At 32.1% G+C, this 24,723-nt stretch overlaps 3 protein-coding genes and 1 pseudogene across 3 annotated transcripts; 3 read left to right on the top strand and 1 right to left on the bottom strand.

The window, feature by feature from the left end:
* The window catches only part of LOC125818897 (receptor kinase-like protein Xa21), a 236,135-nt pseudogene that overhangs the window by 198,042 nt on the left and 13,370 nt on the right, over positions 1 to 24,723 (top strand).
* On the top strand, positions 1,105 to 6,519 carry LOC125819005 (protein S-acyltransferase 8-like). Its single transcript, XM_049498514.1, has 5 exons — positions 1,105 to 1,238; positions 3,003 to 3,188; positions 3,588 to 3,875; positions 4,836 to 5,066; positions 5,623 to 6,519. The coding sequence occupies exons 1-5, from the start codon at positions 1,194 to 1,196 to the stop codon at positions 6,034 to 6,036; spliced, it is 1,164 nt and encodes a 387-aa protein (XP_049354471.1). The 5' UTR covers positions 1,105 to 1,193; the 3' UTR covers positions 6,037 to 6,519.
* Positions 8,088 to 16,297, top strand: LOC125819002 (26S proteasome non-ATPase regulatory subunit 12 homolog A-like). Its single transcript, XM_049498509.1, has 10 exons — positions 8,088 to 8,277; positions 9,629 to 9,736; positions 9,843 to 9,947; positions 10,094 to 10,150; positions 10,231 to 10,427; positions 12,257 to 12,356; positions 13,822 to 13,934; positions 14,895 to 15,048; positions 15,133 to 15,210; positions 15,894 to 16,297. Exons 1-10 carry the CDS (start codon positions 8,140 to 8,142, stop codon positions 16,110 to 16,112), a joined length of 1,269 nt encoding a protein of 422 aa, XP_049354466.1. The 5' UTR covers positions 8,088 to 8,139; the 3' UTR covers positions 16,113 to 16,297.
* LOC125819006 (ethylene-responsive transcription factor ABR1-like) lies at positions 17,094 to 19,488 on the bottom strand. Its single transcript, XM_049498515.1, has 2 exons — positions 18,966 to 19,488; positions 17,094 to 18,063 (listed from the first exon to the last, which is right to left on the bottom strand). Exons 1-2 carry the CDS (start codon positions 19,303 to 19,305, stop codon positions 17,243 to 17,245), a joined length of 1,161 nt encoding a protein of 386 aa, XP_049354472.1. The 5' UTR covers positions 19,306 to 19,488; the 3' UTR covers positions 17,094 to 17,242.

The following is a 24,723-nucleotide window of genomic DNA, read 5'->3' as shown; positions in this document are numbered from 1 at the left end:
ATACAAATGTGGCTAATATACAAACTCGAAGTCAATCCACGTAATTAATATATAACGTGAGTTGGGAGTGGTAATTATAGCAAACCATTGCTATGATGAGTACTTAAGTAGTATAAGTTTGCTTAATCGCGTAATTTTTGATCAATTAATGTGAACTAATTATTTAATTTTTCTATATTGGTCAAATTCATACTTTCAAGGCTAATAACTTTAAAGGATAAAATAAAAAGAATAATATATTTGTGAAATGACAAATATTAATGATCATCTATTTATAATAAAGATAACATATAAATAAGAACGAAGGGAGTGCGATTTTTATACATATGGCTAGACGATCCAAAAAAACAAAGAAAAAAAGGAACAGCCGACAGAAGAAAAGACAAAATAAAAAAGAGAAAGGAAAAGCCACAAACAAATGATGAAATCCACCGCATTTGAACCATAGACCGCCATTTTGACACGAATTTGTATGCACTAAACGTGAAAATAATAATACTAATACTAATAATAATAATAATAATAATAAGTGAAAAGTAATGAAAACACCATGAATCAATATAAATTGTTAGTTTTGATCTTGAATTATTGATGGTTTTAAAATATATTTTGTTTATCAATTAAATTTAGATATATTTTTAATACAATTTGATCAGTCATATAAGTAATTTCAAACTCTTAGAAATATAAAACTTTTAATTTTAAAAATTGAAAAAAAGTGTTTAAAACACTCATAAACTTGACGAGAATTAAGGGTGTATCTCACTTATGTTGTAAGATCGGAGGTGTATTTAAATTCAGTTAATCAAGTAAAAATATGTTGTTATGACGATCTATAATTCACGATAAAACTAAATTAGCGCCAAATTTAAAAATGTTTTCGATATAAAATGAACTGCTTACTCTATCTCTCTTCTGTTTTATATTTCTTGAACCCAATTAATTGAACACATTATCAAAAAATCAATAAATGTTTTATTAAATCAAACTTATCAATAATAATTTGAAATTTTTAGTAGATTTTTAGTACTATCATTTTTTATTTTATTTTTAAACTGTCTTATACTAAAATAAACCAGTAAAATGAAAGCAAAAGATTTCCAAATTGGTTTCATGTTTTCTTCCCCTTCTTGTATTCTTTTCATCTTCTTTCAGCTTTAGCAAAGTGACAAATCAAGAATCATTATTATTTCATGGCTAAGCCCAAGAGGGTGTACCAGTCCTGGAAGGGGAACAATGTGAGAGCTTCTTGTTACTTGTTATACATTACACATGTTTGTGTATACGGTACTTTTTGTAAAAAATTTGAGTAAGCTAATGTTTTTTTTTTTTGAAGAATATGACTAAATGGGTGTGCATATAATGTGTTAAAACTTGATGGGTTGGTTTGTTTTAGTGGAATTTGATTTGGGTTTTTGTTGTTTTTACTTGCTTGGTTGTGTTGGGGTTGCTATAAGGTTGTGGTTTTTGAAAAATATGGCTAAATGGGTGTGCATAAAATGTGTTTATACTCAATGGGTTGGTTTGTTTTAGTGGAATTTGGTTTGGGTTTTTGTTGTTTTTACTTGCTTGGCTGTGTTGGGGTTGCTAGAAGCTTGTGGTTTTTGAAAAATATGACTAAATGGGTATGCATATAATGTGTTAAAGCTCGATGGGTTGGTTTGTTTTAGTGGAATTTAATCTTTTTTTTTGTACTGGCTGTGTTGGGGTTGCTAGATTGAGCTGTATTTGTTGAATGTTAACTTTTGAGCTTATGGATTATGCAAATTTGGAGAGAGTATTCTTTGATATTTAGAAAGCTAATGGTTTTTAGGGATATGGGTATTTGGTGTGCATATATTGTGTTGAAACTGGTTTCCGTTTTCCTTTTTCTTTTGTGTATTTTAGAAGAGTTTGATCTAGGTTGTTGCTTTGTTTGCTTGTCTTTGACGAGAAAGGAAGTTTCGGCGTGTTTGGGTTGCTAAATTGAATTGCATTAGTTGAATGTTCTTTTTGAGCTCAAGGATTATGCAGACTTGGAGAGACTATTCTTCGATTTTTAGAAAGCTAATGGATTTTTAGGGGTATGGGTGTTTTTGTGTGCATATATTGTGTTAAAACTCATTTTTGTGTACTTTAGAGGGAATTTTATTTAGTTTTTTGTTGCTTTGCATCCCTGTCTTCAAAGGAAAAAAAGATTTGGTCTTGTTGGGTTGCTGGATTTAGTTGTATTACTTGATAATTTATTTTACCTTAAGGTTCATGTATTCTTGGATATAAAGTTTACTTTAATTTTTTTCAGCAAGCTAATGGCTTTGAATGGTATTGTTAACTGGTTATGCAAATAGTATTAATTTACCAGAAATGAAATGTCAGATTTGATCTGGGGGGTTTGCTTTACTTGCCTCTCTTGGACAAGAAAAGAAAATTTGGACTCCTGCATTGCTGGATTAGTTGTATTGGTTTGTTACTTGTTTAAGCATAAGGGTTGTGGTCTCCTTTGTTTGGATTTTAATTGCATATATTGTCTCTTGCTTGTTGATGGGATGATTGATATAGTGTGCTATGCTTGATTGCCACTTGAAATTACTTTGAAGAACTGAAATGTAGTGGCCAATAGGCTGAGTTGGTTACTTTAGGTTTCGATAAACAATTTGACAATGTTGTGGACCTCCAATACGCCGTTGCACATGATTGCAAAAGTAATTAGTGATAAGTAAAGTATCATTTCCATGAAGATGAGTTAGCAACTACCAAATTTAAGTTAACCTTTTCTTTATTTGAACTATTGAATTGGGTGTGGTTTTGAAGTAAAAAGAACTAAAACTAAAAAGAACATAAACAAAGAAATGCTTGGAACCTATATGGAACACATAAGGCTGTTGACTTCACCAATTGCTTCACTGGGAAATCACTAGTTTGCTGATGTAATTATTGAAATGATATGCTATTCTAGAATTTGTTCTTCACTGACATTGTGTTCGCATTTAACTTTCCTTTTGGTTAATGTTTGTTATCTGCAGAAATTCTTGCTTGATGGGAGGCTGATATTCGGGCCAGATGCTAAGTCATTGATCATCACCTTTACGCTTATCCTTGTCCCTGTTGTTATATTTTGTGTATTTGTTGCAAGTAATCTTGCTCACAAATTCACAACTGGAAGTATAGGATATGCAATTTTGGTCTTAGCAGTTGTCTTCACAATCTATGTTAGTTTCCTCACACTTTATTTTATTTGTCCTGTAATATTTTTATCATATGCGGGGAAAAGTTCCGGTATTACTTATTTCCTTCTTACTTTCATCAGCAGAACTCTGCCTGTAACTTCCTGTTTATGTTTCTGCAAACATCCCCAGAGCATCCACCTCTTCTGTTTATGTTTTTTCAGCTGCCCTTGATTTTCCTAGCACCTGATAACTGTCAAGATTGTTTCCCACTTTCCTGCTATGTTTCTCTCAGACTCTCCAAATGTTGTTGCACCCATGTCGAATCCTCCAAGAATGCCTACTTTTGGAGGATCCAACATGCAGCTGTCCATATTTTTGAAGAGTCCAAGCAACATAGTTTATATGTGATTAATGTGAAAAATCATGTGCTTGTTGCAATAGGTCTTGTTTCTTCTACTTTCGACATCAACCAAGGATCCTGGCATTGTTCCACGCAATTCTCATCCTCCAGAGGAAGTATCAGGTTATGATTCTTCAGCTTCCATTGATGTTGGGAAGCCTTTGCCTCGCACCAAAGAAATCATTGTAAATGGTTTGCCAGTGAGAGTTAAATATTGTGAAACATGTATGTTGTATCGTCCACCAAGATGCTCTCATTGCTCAGTATGTAATAACTGTGTGGAGCGGTTTGATCACCATTGCCCTTGGGTTGGTCAATGCATTGGAAAGGTAATGAATCTTCCTGCCACAGGTTATTCTTTTCTCAATTTTCTTTTGTGATTCCACTTTATATTCCTTTTCTTTATATAACTACCTCTATGGGCTCATCATGAAGATGAAGCTGCCACCTTTGCTATTGCTTTTAAGAAATTCACTTCAGCTTCAAGTTTTGCTGCTTTGCCGAAAAATATCAGCGGTGTTTTAGTTGATTAGTAGTTGTAGAAGTGCTTACTTTATGTGTATAAGCTGCTTTTTGTTGAATTGACTGATTGGCTTCTGTAAGCTTTGGCAAGTCTGGTAGGTGTGGGAATTAGCATTTGTGCTGTATGTTTCTAGCCTTTCATCTCATAGATGTGTATTGTGCAACCCTTTGTATACCGAAAACTATTTTAGTTAAAGCATAACCCAATATTAAGATAGGTGTATTATTAAATGTACTGATTTGAAAATATGTCATTTTAAAATACTCCCTCCATTTCAATTTGTTTGTCTGATTTGACTTGGGCACGGAGTTCAAGAAAGAAAAGAATTGTATCTTGTTGTCTTAAACTAAAGATATGTAGAATGTATCAAAATCTCCATTAATCTTGTGGTCTTAAACATGCCATGTTGAAATTTAGAATTAAGGAGTTGCCAAAAAAGGAAAGAGGCATTCTTTTCAAAACGGACTCAAAAGGAAAGTAAGACAAACAAATTGAAAGGAAGGGAGTAAATCTTTACTTAAGACTGTGCTTATGTTATAATTAATGAATGGAGAAGATGCTCTAAAAGAAGGGATAATATGATGAAGCAATGGTGAGGCAGGACATTTAGTCTAAGGAACAGGCAGGAGAAAAATGTAGTATGCCTTCCCTGTTTTGTGCTTATGTGGATGTAAATAAAAAGTCTATCCGAAAGAACTTCACTTGCTACTTTTAGCTGCACCTTGTTGGCCTCTTGAGAATCATTTCTTTCTTTTTTGGTGTACAGCGCAACTATCGTTGCTTCTTCCTATTTGTTTCTTCAACTGCTCTCCTCTGTGTTTACGTCTTTTCGATGTCGGCATTATATCTTAAACTTCTTGTGGATGATTATGGAACTGCTTGGAAGGCTATCAAAGTATCGCCAGCTTCAGTGGCGCTGATGGCTTATTGTTTTGTTTCGCTGTGGTTTGTTGGAGGTCTCACTGGCTTCCATTTGTATCTCATAAGTAGAAATCAGGTTACTCTTTTACACCTCTTATGTCAATATATAATTCAATTCTCATTTGCTTTAGTTTGCAAGTTTAATAATTGCAGTACTGCTTTAGTTTCTATATGCTTGATCATTCTTTTTTGCTTACAAACACGCGTCTCTCTAGCTTCAGCATGTTGGAGTCAATAATTTGGATGTGTAGGAATGTTCTACAACCATACTTTTTTCAAGACAGCTGTTAGGGAATACTTAAGACATGGTCGATTCAAATTATGTGAATTGGAATGACTGATCATAAAACTCATTGAGCTATCTATGTCGTATGCTTGGTCATTTGTTTATAATCAATTAATTGGACTGGTTTGTTTTGAATTGAGATTTAAATGGTCTGCTGTTGAGTGCATTGTCATATTCCCATCACCCTGTTTTACGAAACAATGTCAAGAATCGACTTGTCAGAAGATAAAATCTTTCGTGGCTGTCAAATGATAGATTCGACAGTTGATTTGATGTCACTATGTTCTTGTTCATTCTTTTCCCCATGCATAATTTTGATTTGTTTTAGTTATATTCAACTCCATAGACCACATATGAGAACTTCCGTCACAGAGGACTAAGAGGAGACAACAGGATCAATGTGTATTACCGCGGTTGCATGAACAGTTTTCTTGAAGTATTCTGCTCAAAGATAGAACCTTCAAAGAACAATTTCCGCGGATATGTACATGAAGGGGCATCAAAGACTAGTAAAGGTGGCAACATTCAAGTAACAGAAGTTGACATTTCTGATGAGGATAGAAGAGTGAAGGTAGAAGATGATCTTGAGATTGGAGATGATCTGATAAAGATATCCCAACGACGTAACTCTCAAGATATTGGTGATATTAGAGGTAGAGGAAGTGACAGGTCGCCCATAAGTCGTTCTGAGCTTGACTTTGGATTTGGTCTAGAGTCACAATTTTCGTCCAGGTCTGAGAGTCGCCATTCTGGCTGGTGAAGATAAAGTGAAAGGAACAGGTCCTTTTATATTGCCATCTTGCCAAAGCCATCTACTGCAATGATTTTGCAGTCAGTTCCGAGATTTGAAATGTGATATACATTACCGTGGCTAGCCATGAAAGTGCATCTCCAGTGCTCTTTCTTGGTGTCATTCTGGCTCAACCTGTTTTCGTGGTGGACGAGACCAGGCACAGAACAGCTTTATCACAAGACACCGATAATCTGCTGACTTATATAATGTCTTTTGCTGGTTATTATTTCTTGAAAGAACTATGGACATATGTCAAAAGATTTTGAAAATGTATACATCTAGTCATTCTTTTCCTATTACTCCTATATGGATTGCACTCTGGAAATTCCTATTTCCTCTGTCCTATTTTATGTGTCCGAAGGGAATTGAATCCTCATGTGCTTAACTTTTATGTTCTGATCGAATCTGATGCGTTACTGCTGGTATGATCGCATCTTCACTTTGGAAATTTTGTTTTGTTTCTAGCTATACTTGTTCAGAATGGAAAAGTGTTAGGATATTGAATCATTTTTTTTAAAACAAAAAAGGGATTAAAATTACCCCTAAACTATGCAAAATAGTTTTGTGATAAAAATAAATTATCTCTGACGTTATCTCAAGAGATCACAAATACTTTCAAAAGTTAATAACCTAAATTTTTAGTGACGTGGCAAGCCACATGAGACAAATCTCTCCACCTGAACATTGCCAAATAGGATTCTCTACTAGAAATAGGACCTTTAGCAGCGACAAAAGTCACCACTAAAGGTTATCACTAATTTTTAGCATTAGATTATAAGAATGATTTTGTGTTTTTTTTTCTTTCTAACAAGGAAATTGTTTTTTAAAAATCACAAATAATGTCAATCAAGGAGAAGTTTGAAGACACTTTATGTTTTATTTTTATGTCATGTTTAACTGCATAAAATATATTATTATATTAATAGGAGATTCGAATTGAGAAGTAAATTTTGGTGCTTTTCGTAACTAGAATTTAGTAACTAATTTCTTTTTTGTTGAAAAAATAAGTTTTAGTGGCGACTTTAAGTTGCCACTAAAAATCAATTGTTATTTGCCTTTAATGAAAATCTTTAGTGGCAATTATGAGATTTCATGGCCATTTTTTGTTGTCATTAAAGGTCCAATTTCTTGTAATGAATTCTAGTTGGCAACACTTAGGTGGAGGAATTAGTCTCACATGGCTTGCCACATCATTAAAAATTTGAATTGTTAACTCGTGAGGGTATTTGTGGTCTCTTGAAATAACAACAAGAGTTTTTTTTTAATCTCAAAATGTAATGAAGAGTATTAATAGTCTATTTCACATAACTTATAATATAAATAGCAGGTTCTATCCAACTCAATTCCTCCTAGACATGATATAAAACTATATGAAAATATCACAAATTTTAAAAGAAACTAAATTTACACTCATAATTTGTTAAAAATATAATAAATTTAATGAAAAAAATTAAACATTAAATTTATAAAATTTAAATCATACATTCACCTAATATTAAGCAATCACACACACTAATATGTATTTGTTTATGGAAAATAACTTCTCTATCTTATAATGATAGCATCTGCATATTTATTACTTTTATAAAATTTCACTTGTAAAATTACATCAAATATATTATTATTCATGTTGTATATACTAATGCGTATTGAAAGAAATTATTTGATAGGAAGGATAAAGAATAATAACTCCGCGATAAAAATGTGTAATTAAGTGAAAATAAAGTCTTTGCAACATTATCTCCTAACCCCTTGTACAAGAAAACTACATTGAAATTGAAAGAAAAGAGAAAAAGGAGAAAAATACAAAAGCAGCATAGACTCAAAAAAGCAGTAAAAGAGACCATCTTCAACACTCCATACTCTAACTTTCTCTCTCTTAGGGTTCACGTCGATCGAATTTAAAATGGTAATCTACTATTCTCCTGTTGAATTTCTCTGTATTTTCATTCGATTCAGATCTCATTTCGGTATATTCAATGTTTTATTTTGTTCAATTTTGCTCAATTTCAGGAAGGTGATAGGAATTTGGAGGCGAAAATAGAGATACTGTTGAATGTGGAGAAGCAGATGAGGCAAGCGGGAGATGTTGCGGGTACGAGGAAATCCGCCATTGATATTCTTCAGCTCTGCTTTGAGGCTCGTGCATGGACTACACTTAATGAGCAGATTGTTCTATTGTCTAAGCGTCGTGGACAATTGAAACAGGTATCGTTTTTCTTATTACTATATGTGTGTCCTTGTAGCAGAATGTAATGAGCCTGAATAGACTGAGATTAGTGTGCTGAATTTTGAAAATGTCAGTCAGTAAGGAGGACAATAGGTATTAACACATTTAGAAATGTTGAGCTATAACAAAATGCTTGTTCGTATGTATATATATGGATCATATGTTATTGGGAATTTTGAAAAATAATAAATAAAAAAATGATTCGCATTTCGAACAGGCATGAATACAACATCTATAGGATAACTTCCATCAGTAAGGAGGACAATGTGCATATTTAGAAGTATTGAGGTATAACAAAATGCTTGTTCATTTATATATGTATCTTATGTTATTGGAAATTTTGAACTAGCATTAGAATTGTCAGAAATGAATAAATGCTTTTCAATCCCTCTTGCCCTCAAAAACAAAATTTATCCTATCTAGTTCTGTTTTCCAATTTTTCCAAATCTTGTCGGACTGCACTACCAAATGATTAATTGTTTTTTTAAGGACATACTTCAGGGAAGAGCTGTCAAAATCCCACTTTCACTTGGTTAGTTTGAAGTTCATGAAAGGAGTATAAAGGATTTATTGATACCTTTTTTTCTTTCAAACATGTAGGGATTTTATGAATGTCAAAGAAATTATTCATTCCTTAGTGTGTAGATCAAAACTCTATGTTGTGAACAATTGATATCTTTGGTTTAATAAGTGAGAATTGGAAAGGAAGGATAATTGAAAACGGTGAGGGCCTGAGGGAGACTTTAATGCAGACTTCAGTAAAATTGGTTTGCACCGTGTTGGTGCTTTCTAATGTTTGCTTACTTACCTATCAGAAATAATCATTAAAAGTCATACACATTTGTGTAGAGGAGAGGATTTTCCTTTTGTGTAGTTCATTCATCATTGGCATGATCAGATGTGTAATGTGGTGACATGTATTTGTGTTAATGCTTGGCTACTAATCTATGTTGCTCGGACTCTTCAAAAATGCCAATGGGTGCATGTCGGATTCGCCAAAAGTAGTGTATTTTTGAAGAATCCGAGAAGGGTGCGGCATCAAAAGTGAAGAGTCCGCGCAACTAAGCTACTAATCATGTGCTTATTTGCCTTGGAAAGTTTGATTACCATGATACTGTTGAATATATGCTCCTGTCTGTTGCTTATACCAAGTGTGTATGTGCACAGCCGTTCTTTACATAGCATATTGTATGTGGAACTATCCATTGGTATGAGAAACCTGTGAGACGCGGTGTTTCTCCCGTGGGGATGGATGATCTCATGGTTTTGTCTGTCCTATACCACTGTATAATAATGTTGTTAAGTGTTCTTTAATTTGGACTTGTGCAGGCTGTACAGGCCATGGTCCAACAAGCAATGCAGTATATTGACCAGACACCTGATCTTGAAACTAAGATAGAACTCATCAAGACCCTTAACAATGTAGCTGCAGGAAAAGTAAGAATTCTTTTTGTCTGCTTTTTTATTGTTGTTATTTTAGATTAGAACAGTATGGTTCCTTTTGTCTTTTTTTCCCACCGAGCGACTTTAATCTTGCATGTAGATATATGTTGAAATTGAGAGAGCCCGTCTGATTAAGAAGCTTGCAAAAATTAAAGAAGAACAAGGACTCATTGCCGAGGCTGCTAATTTGATGCAAGAAGTTGCGGTCAGTATTTGTTGACCTTCTCCTTGGTGACTTCTTGGTCTTTTTGCTCTAGTGATCAGTGTCAAACTGAACAACAGTTTTTATTGGAAGCTTTTTGGGATTTACTTACTTGCAATGTTCCCATGGATGGGTATGTTGATGGACAGGTTGAAACTTTTGGAGCAATGGCAAAAACAGAGAAGATTGCTTTTATTCTGGAACAAGTATGTATTATTGATCCCTCTCTTTCTACAGAAAACTGAAGCATGACTTTGGGTTTGTTATGTAATGCTGAACTCTGCAGGTGCGTCTCTGTTTGGATAGTCTAGATTATGTGCGTGCACAAATACTCTCAAGAAAGATCAATCCCAAAGTGTTTGAAGCCGATCCTTCTAAAGAAAAGAAGAAACCAAAAGAAGGTGATAATGTAGTCGAAGAGCCTGCTCCAGATATTCCATCATTGTTAGAGTTGAAGCGGATTTACTATGAATTGATGATTAGGTGAGTTATGATTTTATGTGGAGTGTACCCTCGAGTTATTTTTTTCTTGATTTTGATGATAACCTAGACCATTCTTACCCTAAGCGCTCAGGGGCTCACCATATTTATGCCAAACTCATAATTTGAACAGATTAATAGTTGTAAACTTGTAGTTGATGGCTCTATCTTTTTTTTTTTTTGATAACCGAGAAATCCGTTTGTGACCCGCCCTTTGGACCAATCACAGCCTTCTAAACTCGGTGGATAATGGGCCCGCCCCTTTACCCTTCTCCACTTAAATACCGGGCTTTGCTTTGCATGGTGTGGGGCTTGAACCTGCGACTTAAGCCACAAATCCTCCACCTTTTGCCACTTGAGCTAGGCCTTGTTCACTGATTATTGTACCAGGTCCTAATTTGAACGGATTAGTGTTGAAAAAAATTCACTGACTTGCTTCTTAGTTGATTTTCAATGCATCCTGACCTTTGGATGTTCATTGCGCATTTTACTACTGAATAAGGTTAACATGTGCGTTCTGTGAAAACTTTATGACTCTCCATATTTTTCTGATGTTTGTTTGTCTTGTTTTTGTAGTGCTTGCCCCATTGCAATTGAATGTGTTCATAATGTGCATTCCAGTGAAACATTTTGACTGTCCTCATTTTGCTTATAATTTGGTTTGTCTTATAAATGAATTTGGATTTCTTGCAATTTTTTGAAAGTTAATCAGCCTTATGGTGGTGGGGTTTGACAATTATACAATGTAGAACTTGTTACTGTTATCAACTATTCGGTAACATCAAGGGAAATGCTGATACTTGCCTTGTACACAAAAGATTTATATTTTCCATAAGGAGATAATATTCATTCTTGTGATGTTATGCCAACCTCATTCAAATTCTGCAAAGATGTGTATTTGAGAGCGATAGTTCTCATTTCCTGTCTTTTAGGATTATTTTTTTGTTATGAATGGACTTCAATTCCAGTAATGAAATGGTCTGATTGAAAAGGCTACATTACTTATTCCAATTAGTCTGGAATTGATGCATAGTGAAAATGTTGCATTCCCGATCCCAGCTAGTTTGGAATTAAAGCATAGTTGATTGATTGATCGATTGGACTTTCCAGTTTCATCGTAAGATTGCACTGGGACTGGAATATTACGCTGTTAGAAGGTCAATTATACTTCTTTCTAAACTAGTTTTTCCCTCCAAAATCTTTTTGGCATTGGTTTTCGCTTGCATGATAATCGTTAGTATGTGGATTCTGTCATCCATTTGAGAGAGTGGCAAAAGGTATATTTCATAAATCTAAATCAACCTTTGTGATTGGCTTAACCCCTCCTCTCTTTCAAGTCATTCTTCTACCTTGTAATTGATATCATACTCGAGCAGGACGCTCTGGCTTACCTGAAGCTGAGGATTTTAGTCTTGATCCTCTGGTTAACCTAATGGGGAACTTCTTAAGCCATGGAAAGATTGACTATTGGGTTCATCCCTGAACAGTTAGAAAGTGACTAACAGTGACCTACACTTCATGAGAACAGCATAAGCTATTCAATCTGCCATTATGACCTTGTTAAAATCAGAGCTCTTCAAGTTCAGGCCTGGTTGTGAAGTGGGAAATTCCTTTCCAACAAAAGTCTCATGCCCTTCAAAGAAAGTTTTATGTGTGAGTAGGCTCACTGTTGCAAGCACTTAATCATACCTGGATTACTTCGTCTTTGATTTACAAGTTTGTCAATTCTATTACTAGAAAGATGGAGACTGCTGTTGTTGCATCTGGAACTTTTCATTGTATTTGTATGTCTTTAACTTGTCACAATAATTACTTTTATCCCGATGCTGCAGGTATCACTTTCAGAACAATGATTACCTTGAGATATGTCGCTGTTACAAGGCCATTTATGAGATCCCTTCTGTAAAAGAAAACCCAGCACAGTGGATACCAGTAAGCCTAATTCAGTTATATTTTTGAGGTGCTATGGTAATCTGTGCAACTCATATGCAAATCTTCTTTTTTAAAGATTGCATCCTTGAATTATCATCTTAAACAGAGAACTAATGTATAACATCAACACGCGATATTAAGTGTCAATGAACATTGGTGACACAAGTAAAAGAAGGTTTTGAATGTTAATGTACTTAATCGATACCGAGATCTTCCTTTTTCTGACATACGGAAATGCATTAGTTTTGTAAAGAAGAAAAGAAAGTGAAATTTTGTTGTTTTGCTCAATTTTTTGAGATACTAATTGAGCTGGCAATGTGCTTTAGATAATTGGCTGCTATGTTACTCAGACTCTCCAAAAATGATTCCGCACCCGTGTCAGATCCTTCACAAATGTACTACTTTTGAAGGATCCGACTGATACCCGTCAACATTTTTTAAGGATCCGACACACACCTGTCTACATTTTTGAAGAGTCCGAGCAACATAGATTGGTAGTGGTGGATGACAGTGGAAGACTGGAAGTTGGTGGTGGTTGTAAATTGGCACTGGGAAGATTAGTAAAAGGTTGCCTTCACAGAAGTTTTTAAGTATATGTTTTAATGATTTTGAAACTATATCTATAATATATGAAAGAATCAGATCTTCAGAGCAAACAGTTGTAAAGAATAATAAATGTACTTAAGTGGGTTGATATATGAATGATTTGGATTCAAACCTCCACTAAGCGGAAGCAAACTTGGCCTTTGTTTTTTTTTTTGAAAGTAGTAATGTTGTATTCCTCAACATTAAGGATATGCTGGTGACCTCCAAAAATTCGTACATAGAGGGACTAGGAAGGCTAATTACAAAGATCCTATATCTACTAGTTGCTCGACCTCCTCTATACATTCCTGTTTACACCAAAAACAAGGCCTTTGTTTTCTGCATATAGTCTGTTTTAAGCTAAGAAAGAAAGAGAAATCCTTCTCATTTGTCAGGAAGATGATTGGGAAAAAGAAATAAAACGAAGGAAACACTTTATTATATGCTTGTTCAAGTCCATCCCTTTCTGATGAATTAGTGCTGGCTTTTCTACTCCTGAAACAATTTCTTTAGAAATCAATAGACATCTATGCTAAGTTGATAGTTTTAAAGAAATTGTTAAGATGTTTGAGGGGCCAATTAACATAGAGCAACCTGGTATATTGGGAATAAAATGTGTTGTATGATGGACATATCCAATATGTTCAGAACTTAAACGGCAAACAGTTCCTACTTAAGTGGAGCTTGAGTTAATGCATTTCCCCCCAAATTGATAAAGAAAGGGATTGCAATAATAACCAGATACATCTAGTTCAGCTTTGTCAAAAAGATCCAAAAGAAATTTTTGATTACGTGCTACTTAAGAGCTACACGATAAGCTGAGCCACAGGATCTCTGAATACCCCTAAATTATTCTGAATCCTTTTTCTATATTATTCAGGTGCTGAGGAAAATTTGCTGGTACTTGGTATTGTCACCGCATGATCCTATGCAATCAAGTCTTCATAACTCAACTTTGGAGGACAAGAATCTTTCAGAGATCCCTCATTTCAGGTTCTGTTGATAACCCTACTTGCCCAATTTTGTTATGGAACTGAGGATAAGCAATTATCTCTCATTTGTCCATAGGAGCTTATGGGGAAAGATGTTTCCCAAATCTTTCCAACCATCATCAGCACCCTTTCTGGAAAATATCCTTCCTTCTGTATCAATTGTCATTAGGTTGTAAAGTATTGTGATAAAGTGGAGAAGAAACCCCATGATTGAGCTTACATATCTCTTTATGCAAGCTAGATATGAATTTTCTACTGTATGATAATAATTATCTTTATCAAAGTAAAATTGTGTTTGTTCTCATAATGACTTGAATACATAGTCAAGATTAGATGCAATCAACCTGAATGTTTGATAATTTTTAGTGTGCATCTGTCTGAATAAATTGAGTAGTGAGTCTGCCCTTTTGTGGACTTAAAGAATATCACTCTTTACTAGGCCGCTTCTTCAGCAAAATATTGTTTCTGTACAAGTACTAAAAGAAGATTATCATAACATAATTATCTCTTCTAAAGTAACAAAGTATAGTTTCTCAAAACTGCTGTTTTTAAGTAAAACCTCTACAAGAAGGTATCATGTATAATATAGTAACTAGTTTAGTGGTGAGGCTGCTCTTTATGAACTTTTAGCACACATTATTGATTACCATCAATAAAAAAAATGTTTTAATTTGATTATTAATGCCTTATTAACAAAGTTTAGTTTTGAAACTTTTGTTTCGAAGTATAAATTCTGTAGGAAATAATTTGCAATGGCTTTGGAAGAATTAGCCATATGGTATTGTTGGCATCATCTTTAGTCTCAAATTATTAACCTGGAAGCGAAATAATTGAATTTTTTCTCATCTTTTATGGGACAGCTACAGTATGAAAATTTGCAATTTTCCTCTTTCCTTCTGCTCCAGTAGGCAAACAGTTTTGGCCTAAGGTTTATTAGTATCTGCCTTTTCTTTTGTTTTAGGCTGCTTCTGAAACAATTAATTACCATGGAAGTCATTCAATGGACATCATTATGGAATACTTTCAAGGATGAGTTTGAAAATGAAAAGAATATGCTTGGTGGCTCTTTGGGTGACAAGGCAGCTGAAGATCTCAGACTGAGAGTTATAGAGCATGTAATACCCTATGCTGCAAGTCTCTGTTTTGCTCCTTTTAATGGCTTCTATTGATTCATTTTTCCTATGATTATTTCCTTGCAGAACATTCTTGTTGTCTCAAAATACTACTCAAGAATAACTTTGAAGAGATTAGCAGATTTATTGTGCCTTTCCATTCAGGTTGGTATTCATGGTTCCTGATTCATTATACATCACATCTGAGATGTTCTTTTATACATTTTACTATTGAAATATATATAAATTTCCTTAAGATTAATTCTCTACTGCAAAACATGTATGCTGCAAGAACATTGTGAGTAAAATTTAAAAAACCCCCAAACAAATAGCATTGTAACTGTTTTCTTTCCCCAGGTGTCGCTAACATTGTATCTTGAAAAATCTGTGTTGTAGCATACATCACTAGCACTTGTATCTCTCATGGATAGCGTGAAAATTATGCTCCATTTTTGCAGGAAAAGGAAAAAAAGAAAAGAAAAGAAAATCATGATGTTGTGAATAATAAACAGTTGACTTGAATTACTGTGAGAGCTACTAAAAGCTCTCAAATTAGAGCCCTCTTGATAGCTAGTCTTTAAATTTAGATTTTAATAGTACCCCAAATTCCAAAAGCTCCATTGTCAATTAATATTGCTAGTATAGATAGGTAATAGTTTGAGTGGGTTTAAAAACTGAAAACTGTGATCTGTGGCTGCCTAAGTAAACTATTTCATCACTGGAGAATGTCTGCTATCCAGTTCCACATGATCTTCCTGATCATCTTGTGTATCCATCTGATCCGATTGAGATTGCGTGTTTTACTCATTAACATCTGGTGATCCTCATCTTTTGTTCTCTCATCTCAGGAGGCCGAAAAACACCTTTCAGAAATGGTTGTATCAAAAGCACTTGTCGCAAAGATTGATAGACCTGTGGGTATAGTCTGTTTTCAACCTGCAAAAGACAGCAATGACATACTAAATTCCTGGGCTTCTAATTTGGAAAAGCTGCTTGACCTTGTTGAGAAGAGTTGCCACCAAATTCACAAGGAGACAATGGTGCACAAAGCTGCAATAAGGGCTTGAAATATTGGCAGGACTCCAAAGGTAGCTCATCAATTATGGTAATTGATATCAAGGAGCAGTTTATGTGACAAAACTGAAATCGTTTTCCAGTCTGGCTGCCCGACCCTCAAAGTGGAAAAAGCTCGTAGTATCAATCCTTCCACTCCTGTTATCTTCATCTGCCTGCTCGCTTTCCTCAACTTCCCTGGCTTAAACTTTTTCTTGTTTTGTATTCTCTTGACGCTGCTTTATTCATTGTTATCAACAACGTTTATCAGCGATGCTAAGAGATCACAGGTTAATATACTCCTCGAGTTATTCATCAAATAGTATCAGATGATGATTGAAAAATATATTAGGTTGTGATACATTTTCGACCTTTTCATTTTCTTCAAGTATTTGCATGCTAAATATTTTTATTCCATTGTGGAATATAAGCCCGTTTAGATAACACGTGCATTCACGAGTTTCTTGTCGCGATGAGGATTATTTACTCAAGAGTATGTCAAGGTGTTTGTTTATACATGCATTTTATACGATTTTATATTCTATCGAGCATTTGGATTGCTCCAACTAGCACCCTAAGCTGGGTATTTCCCTCCTTGTGTTGTTCCATCCACGAGAAAGATGCACAGAAGAGGTATTTTCAGGAAGAATCCAATTGAGACTTGGATTGCTCCATCTAACTCATTTCATGTGAGACTTTCTTTTTCAACTTATCTCAAGAAGATTATTGTGTTTTAATTTGTATTTGAGAACTATTTAATCTTAGCAACCACATTTTACCTTTAATAACATTTGTTAGGACCAGCTTGATCACCTCTTATTTACTTGTTTCTAATGAATACAATTATAGTATCTTTCATATATTAAGATAGTTGTGTACTCAAAAGCTTTAATTTCTTTTGATTCTTATCTAGTTAAATACCTACATATGGAATATGGATGACAAAGTTTATGCTATAATCATCAACTTGTATATTCTTTGGTAAAACAAAGAAATTTCCAAAAATAACTCTCATTTTATAAGCTCCCACAACAAAATGGAAAAACAGGACTTTGTCCGCCTACATTGGTCATTATGCCACAATCCATTCATAAATCACATTTAAGTGATAAACATAAAACCCTAACTAGTCACTTCTACTAGATCATCTTGAAGAAGAAGAAGGGTGATGAGCTGAATCTGACGAAGTAGCCCGAAAATCACTTTCACTACTCTGGCTAGTAGGCTGAGAACCTGAAAAATACATACTTGGAACAACAGGAACTCGAGAAGTAGAAGATGACGATGGAGAAGATGAAGAATACTGGAATGTAGTAGAAAACATGGATTGGTTTAACAAACTTAGAGATGAAGGCCCCCTTTGAAAATCACCATTCAAGAAATATTGAGTGTTTATGTTACTATTGCTATTAGATAACTGAGTGTGAACTATTGGATTACTATTAGGGGAAAAAGAGAGAGTTGAAAGAGTATTAGGAGAAATAATACTAGAAACAGAATTCGTGGGAAATGTGCCCGTCATAAACTGTTTTTCCGTTGAAAATACCATATTATTTTCCACGGAATTCGTAGGAAATGTGCTTGCCGGAGACTGTTTTTCCATCGAAAATCCCTGATGGGGGATTGAAGAAGTAGGCAAGAGCCTAACATTTTCAGGGAAGTTGAGTTTGGCTTTGCTACCTCTAAATTTAAGAGCGGTTTCATCATAAGCTCTAGCAGCATCTTCAGCAGTATCGAATGTTCCAAGCCAAACCCTAGCAGCTTTGTATGGATCTCTAATTTCAGCTGCCCATTTTCCCCATGGCCTTTGTCTCACTCCTCTATATCTTCTTCTTGGTTGATTATAATCAATAACATTGGTGTTGTTATTATTATGATCATATGTTGGAGTAGTGTATATGAATGTTGCTTCTGTTGTTGGTGTGTTGCTTGCAATACTTCTATTAATGCTTGAATCTTCACCACCTATTAACATAAAACACAAATTTAAGGGAATGTCTAGTTGTTATATATATATATACCTTGTTAGTATAAATGTGTTATCAGATTTTTCAAAAGATATCTATGTATAAGCTTTGTTATACTGTGAAATTTATAATTTTAAAAAATAAAACATGTTACCTGTTCATCAAATAAAGATAACTTGATAGTCCAAAATGAAATTCCTTTTGCTTCATATTTGATTATATATACTACAAAATGGTCTATAAATATAATAATATCTTTATTATTAGTAGTAGTATTATATATAAGGACTAGGCTCCTTAACTATACTCTGAAAGAACATAAAAAAAAGTAAATTAACTAACATGACCTAAAGTAAAATTTGAGGCTAGAGTCTTCATGTTATCTTGCATGGATTTACAATACATACAATATTGACATGCTAGTTAGTTTTTGATTACTTCTAGATGAAGAGCAGCCGCTTCTAAATAAAGCGGGGTTATATTACATCAATAATAACTGCATAACTCACCTCCAAATAAGGTAATAAACTCTATCATGTATAGATTAAAAAAAAGGAATGAAGTGTCAAGAACACACTTAAAGTATTCTAATTTAATATTTTGAGTTTCATACTTGAATTATCACTAAATATTTATCGAAACATAACTCAACTATTTGTTTTTCACTTTTTCTACGTGAACAATGGTGATATTTCAGGTAGGAAAAGTAAACAAATGATAGTTAAGGCGCAGTTCAATAAACATTTGATCTAATGATAGTTCAGATAGAAAACTCACATATAAACCTCATAGTTCAGATACGAAATTCAAAAAACCGAGATATTTCAGTATGTTTTCCAAATTTAGTCCTACACACGAAATAAAATACTAAGAAGCAAAGTACAGAATTATTTTGCATACCTGTTGATGAACTAATAATATCTGACAAGAAATATTGCTGCTCTTCACGTCCTCTTTTTTCTCCAACACCTCCAGAAAATTCATTCAAAGATGAAGAACCAATAATATTATTATTATTTTCTTGATTTAATATTCTATCTTCACCAGTAATGACACGTGTCAATGCAGAAACCATCACAGACATCTCTTCTTCTCTATTAATATTCCCAGAAAACATCACATTAATATTATTATTATTATTATTATTATTATTAATCCCACCTTCTTCTTCTTCATCATCTCTTATAATTGCCTTATAATTCCCTTTCTTTCTATAATTCGCCACCTTGAATATACACATGTAACACACAAAAAGAAGAAGCTAGTTGTATATATAATAGTATTAACAAATACTACTACTATATATAAAATGACAAATTTAAATATCGATAGTCTGATGTACTAAACATTCCGTAGGTTCATTCCGGAAAATTCGCACCGCAAGAGAAATAGATAGAAAACAAATTGAGTTTCAAGAAAGTTGACAAGAAGTAGCAAATTAAGTTGTTTTTATTTTAAGGATTCCTTGAACAAACCGTTATATATAGAGAGATTTTAGGCAGCTGAAGTTGGGAGTTGAAAGTATACTAAAAAACAAAAGAAAAAAAAAGTAAACTCGAATTTTATTTTATTTTTATTATAGAAAACTTAGGTTTATAAAGAAAATTAAATCAAATCTACAAGAAGTACTAGAATCGGTTGGTCAACTCATGGGCTAGATAGATTTTCTATCAAGTTGAACAAATAGTTAGTGAGAACTATTACACAAAGGTTTGACTATATATATATATATATATAATATTTAAATATTTTTAAATTTAGAATTATAATAACATTATGTAAAATGTTATTAACATATATAAATAATATAATTAGTATAATTTCACAAAATATAATTTTAAAAGTTAATATTAAGTATGAATTTTTATTTTTATTTTAAAAATAAATTAAAAAATAAGATACCTAAATTAAAACGGAGAGGGAATATTATTTTGGAGAAGCTAAGTGTGAAGAGTAAGTGTGAAGGGAGATGTAATAAATTGAGGATGAGAATCTTTAGCCCTTGTTTTTTTGTCAGTGGGCGTTAAGTCCAATATTGGCTAAAGGCCGACATGAACAACCCATTCCTTTTTTAAAAAAAAATAATTAAAAAAAATCGTTCAATAATCGATATCTGCATTATAATTTGAGTTAAGATAAATTATATATATTTTTTATATTTAAATTATTATTATCTATGTGTTAAGACACAATTAATTGAATAGCTGCAAAAGAGGTGTCAAATAGCACTGTACGTGAATAAATATTTCCACTTGAATAAATTAAAACATATTTAAATTATCATATTCGATTGAATTTCATACCTTACCTATGAAATGTTTTCATATCGTTACATATCTAAATTATTAGTTGTCAGGAACAGTGAATCTATTTTTAAGAGAGTTTCAACTATCAGACATCTATATGATAAATTAATTTTAAATATTTGACTAATTCAGCAGTAAAGTGATATCTTTAATTATATATATATTGTGATAGTTCTAAGTATGTGATAATTCAAGCATATATCATAATAATTTTTATTTATTTATTTATTAATTTATTACTCGATATTTAATATTTATTGTGAAATTTTGATTAATCTAATTTTGTACCATATAAGATACGGAAAAGTGCTTGAGACCAGCATGGGCCACGTTATTTGATTTTGGTGAAAAGATCAATTGTTTTATATTTTTACAATTTTATAAAAAATATGAATTTGAAAAAATTAAGATGACTTGGTCTTATGGGACCAAAATGATTCAAACAGGCAATATGTGAATTGTAACGATCACGAGTTAATACTATATAGTGTAATTATATAATTATGATAATGGAGACTTATCCTATAAATAGTTTTATAAGTATATTCTGGAAGACCATTGACTAAAAGATAACTCTAAAAATAGAGTAGTGACCAGCTACTGTAAATATTTTGAAAGAAATTTGTCAAATTGGTTTTCTAAATATATATATATATATATATATAGATTTTCTAGAATATTCTAAACTATAAATGATTGTATACCCTATACTCTATATTTATATTATGATATTTTCTTTTAAGGAATTCCAAAATATTTAAACCATAAAAAAACACTCATACTGTCATACATATCCAATTTTCATTAAATTAAGAAATGCAACGCGTACATTACGAATCGTGATTTCTTAATTAATTAGGTTTTTTAACTCCTTTTTAGGACCTTCCATCCTTTATAATATGCAAATTTAAATAGATACTATAATATGCGAATTTAAATTTAATCAAATAGTATTGAAACTATTTTAAAAGAGTCAAATGGGAAATCTGTAACGTTTTGCGGTGTCAATTTTTGTTGTCGACGGAGATTGACGGTGCTGACGCCGAAAGCCTTTATTAAAGAGATAAATGGTTGGTCAACGCTGATTTCAGTCAAAGTCTGTGAAATATAACGCGGTTTTGTAACTGTCACACATGCAATTTGTGTTTTTTTTAAAAAAAAATAATAATAGTCCCTCCGTCCTTTTTTTAGTTGTTAAATTTTAACTTGACATACTTATTAATGAAATAGAGTATTAAAAATAACAAGAGTCTAAACTCAAAACCGGTTTAAAGTTTGAAATATTACAATTTAAATACAAATTATGTTTATAAAATATGTATTACATAAAATAAAAATTCCCTATAATTTCTAGGAATCACTACATAGGCCGTAGCCTATGGAATATTGTCATAGTTTTTGTGTTTATTTATGATCATTGGAAAACAATTAGGTTAATATTTTTATTTAGTTATTTATGTTTTTACTTGAAATCAAACTTAATAAATATTATAAAGATAATTTTATTTACGAATTTGATTAACAAGTCGTAACACTAACACCATGTAATATTATCGTGTCGATATTTATGATAATATTTCTAAATTATAATTTAATTAAAAAAATTATAAAAATATACTTTTACGAAAAGAGGGCTAACCCGACAATCCCGTGACGGCCTACGTACTTGTGGGCTGGGCCGACCATTTTTTGGCCCACATAAAAAATGGGCTAGCCCGGCCTGACCCTTCAAATTTCAAAGTTGTATGGGTTAGCCCGGATGGGTGGGCCAACCCATATTGACAATTCTAATTTTATCCCTATTAATCAATAGAATCTTAAACATATTTATTCATTAGTATATTTTTCAAAGATATTAACTCAATATTAATAAATTGAGGGCATAGTAGAAAGAATAAAAATTGTTCTTTCTTGACTTGTCAAAAATGATAAGTAAAAAGGAAAATCACATTAGAAAATATTTGACAAGTAAATAGGGAGAGAGTATATACATATATATAATCGTAGTGTGGTGTTTACTTCAATTTGCATACATTTAAATTAATTTTACTTGCTATATTTCATTAGTATAAATACTACATAACTCTGTCTAACAAACATGAAAATAAGAAGAAATTATTTAGTGTATGTAATCGCCTTCGTTGAGAATTGAATATAAACTTACATAATTTTTAATGTATTTTATTGAGCACTAAACTAATTTTGGTGCAAAATAAGAGATGTAATATAAGGATTTTTAAGAGATTATTTATCCTAGTATTATTCTCGTCTAAAAGTTATATCGAATGAAAGTTCGAGAATGAGTATCTGTTATTGCGAGCAATTTACTCTTTAAAGTGCATGAATTTTTTAAGGTAAATTAAAATTAGTCGAATTCCAATTATAGTGAATACTAATTAGAAAATCAAAAAGAAAAAATTCCTCCATATATTGCAAGTACACTACTCCAGAGAGTAATATCCTCATTTTCAATTTGTTTATGAAATAGCTTGATTAGAGATAAAATTTTAATAATAAATAAAATCATTTTAAAACTTAAAATTTTAATATTATAAATAATATTAAAAAAATAATTTATAATATTAAATATATTATAAAATTTTGTGTGGCCATTTTTTTTCTATTAATGTATATACATTCTTGGGAGTTACTTAGACTTCTGTTTTGTTCTTTTCCTTCTTCTTTTTTAATGATAATTATGTTTCCGAAATTTTTTTCATCATATTGAATAAACATAAGTCCACTTGTATTAGATGTGCATGCATCAGACTTCTTCCCCAACCCTAAAAAGGAAGAATATAATCTATTCACGAGAAAAATGATAAGCCTAATGCTTACTAATTATTCAAAAAATAAAAATATTGTATTTGGTTATAATAACAACGACATGTTCAGTCCAATTTCGCAACGAAGTTTGACAAAGGTGAAATATATATTTAGTGTATTTTATTTTTGTGAGACAGAAAAGTTATTTTCGATAGTTATTCAGAGAAAGATAGCAAAAAGAAAGAAAAAAAAAACAGCAAAATAACAAGATAAAGAGTAAAATGAAGCAACATATAGTAAAAAAAAAAACATTGAACAATAAAAAATTATGCGATTATTAAACACTGCTACTAGTAAGAAGAAAAGGATATGGGGCTATCACCTTGCCTATCCCACCAAATGAGTGACCACACTCGACCCTCTACTAACTTTTCACTCTTATTTTCGATCTTTGTATAATCTTCTTATTTAGGATCATATACTCAGTTATGTATCATGCATGTCTTGGTTAAACGCCTTTTACCGATATTTTTTTGACTTATTTTTATCTCTTCTAATTTTTGTTAAGTCAAACCTTTCTCACACCTATTAATTAATACAATTATTTTCTTTTGTATGTACTTATATAAAACGAATATTTCAAACTTAAATCAATTTTGTCCACAAATTTGAATTGACTTTTTAAAGTAATAATTATGACTCACGAGTCATGAGACATGAATTGTTCCATATGTATTAGCTAGTTTAGGTCCAACTTTATGAATTTTTAGCCATAAAATAATTGAATTCAAATAAACTAAAGCTTTATTATTTAAATTGCAAAATATATCAAATTTGATTTCATCTTGATCTGAAAATTCCTAAACATAACAAATTAATTAATCAAATAAAGTCAACGCAAATAATTAAAATAAAAAACACAATATGATGTTTTTTTGTTAATATATACATGATTACAACTTATAGGAAGTATAAATGTATATGCAACTTGTAAATGTTTTATTTTAATATAAAGAATAAAAATGACTCTAAACTATTAAAAATAGAGTAATTATATATGATCACTTTTTTTTTTGGAGGGGAGGGAGGGGAGGGAGGGGGGGGGGGGGGGACAAAATTGCTCTTACGGTTAGTCAAGTGAAGCTAATATACCCTTTGAACTATTAAAAATTAAAGAATTATACTTTTTTGTTAGCTGTTAGACAAAAAAAAAGAAGAATTTATCGTTAATCAAATGATACAATTATGCCCTCTTTTTATAATGCGAAAAAGTTCTACGTTAATACTATTGTGTAATTATTTTTACAAGTTGCAATAAGTAATTTACCATATTTTGCATGTTAAATAGTCATGTTTGTCATAAAAAATGTATTCTTAATTTATAACATGTAAGCATAAAAGTATTAAAATTTGTCAATATCATAATTAGTTTACGCAATTAGTGGAAGTCAAAGTCAAATATTAGACCCCAAAAATATGCAAATAATTGACAAGAGTTTGGATATTCATGGGATACTAAAAAAATGGTCAGTAATGTCGTTTTCTTCAATGCTTTATTGTATTAAGTCAGCAAAAATCAAAATAAC

This window comes from Solanum verrucosum, unplaced genomic scaffold (genome assembly GCF_900185275.1).
Source record: "Solanum verrucosum unplaced genomic scaffold, falcon-dt-bn FXZP01000252.1, whole genome shotgun sequence".
Lineage (NCBI taxonomy): Eukaryota > Viridiplantae > Streptophyta > Magnoliopsida > Solanales > Solanaceae > Solanum > Solanum verrucosum.
This window is presented reverse-complemented; position numbering and strand designations above follow the sequence as displayed.

Excerpts from the sequence above, each read along its gene's own strand:
- LOC125819005 (XM_049498514.1), top strand. The coding sequence starts at position 1,194 with ATGGCTAAGCCCAAGAGGGTGTACCAGTCCTGGAAGGGGAACAAT. Across the intron at positions 3,876-4,835 it reads TTGGTCAATGCATTGGAAAG|CGCAACTATCGTTGCTTCTT; the intron begins GTAATGAATCTT and ends TTTGGTGTACAG. Across the intron at positions 5,067-5,622 it reads ATCTCATAAGTAGAAATCAG|ACCACATATGAGAACTTCCG; the intron begins GTTACTCTTTTA and ends TCAACTCCATAG.
- LOC125819006 (XM_049498515.1), bottom strand. The coding sequence starts at position 19,305 with ATGTGTATATTCAAGGTGGCGAATTATAGAAAGAAAGGGAATTATAAG. Across the intron at positions 18,064-18,965 it reads TATTATTAGTTCATCAACAG|GTGGTGAAGATTCAAGCATT; the intron begins GTATGCAAAATA and ends TTATGTTAATAG.
- LOC125819002 (XM_049498509.1), top strand. The coding sequence starts at position 8,140 with ATGAGGCAAGCGGGAGATGTTGCGGGTACGAGGAAATCCGCCATTGAT. Across the intron at positions 9,737-9,842 it reads ACAATGTAGCTGCAGGAAAA|ATATATGTTGAAATTGAGAG; the intron begins GTAAGAATTCTT and ends TCTTGCATGTAG. Across the intron at positions 12,357-13,821 it reads ACCCAGCACAGTGGATACCA|GTGCTGAGGAAAATTTGCTG; the intron begins GTAAGCCTAATT and ends TATATTATTCAG.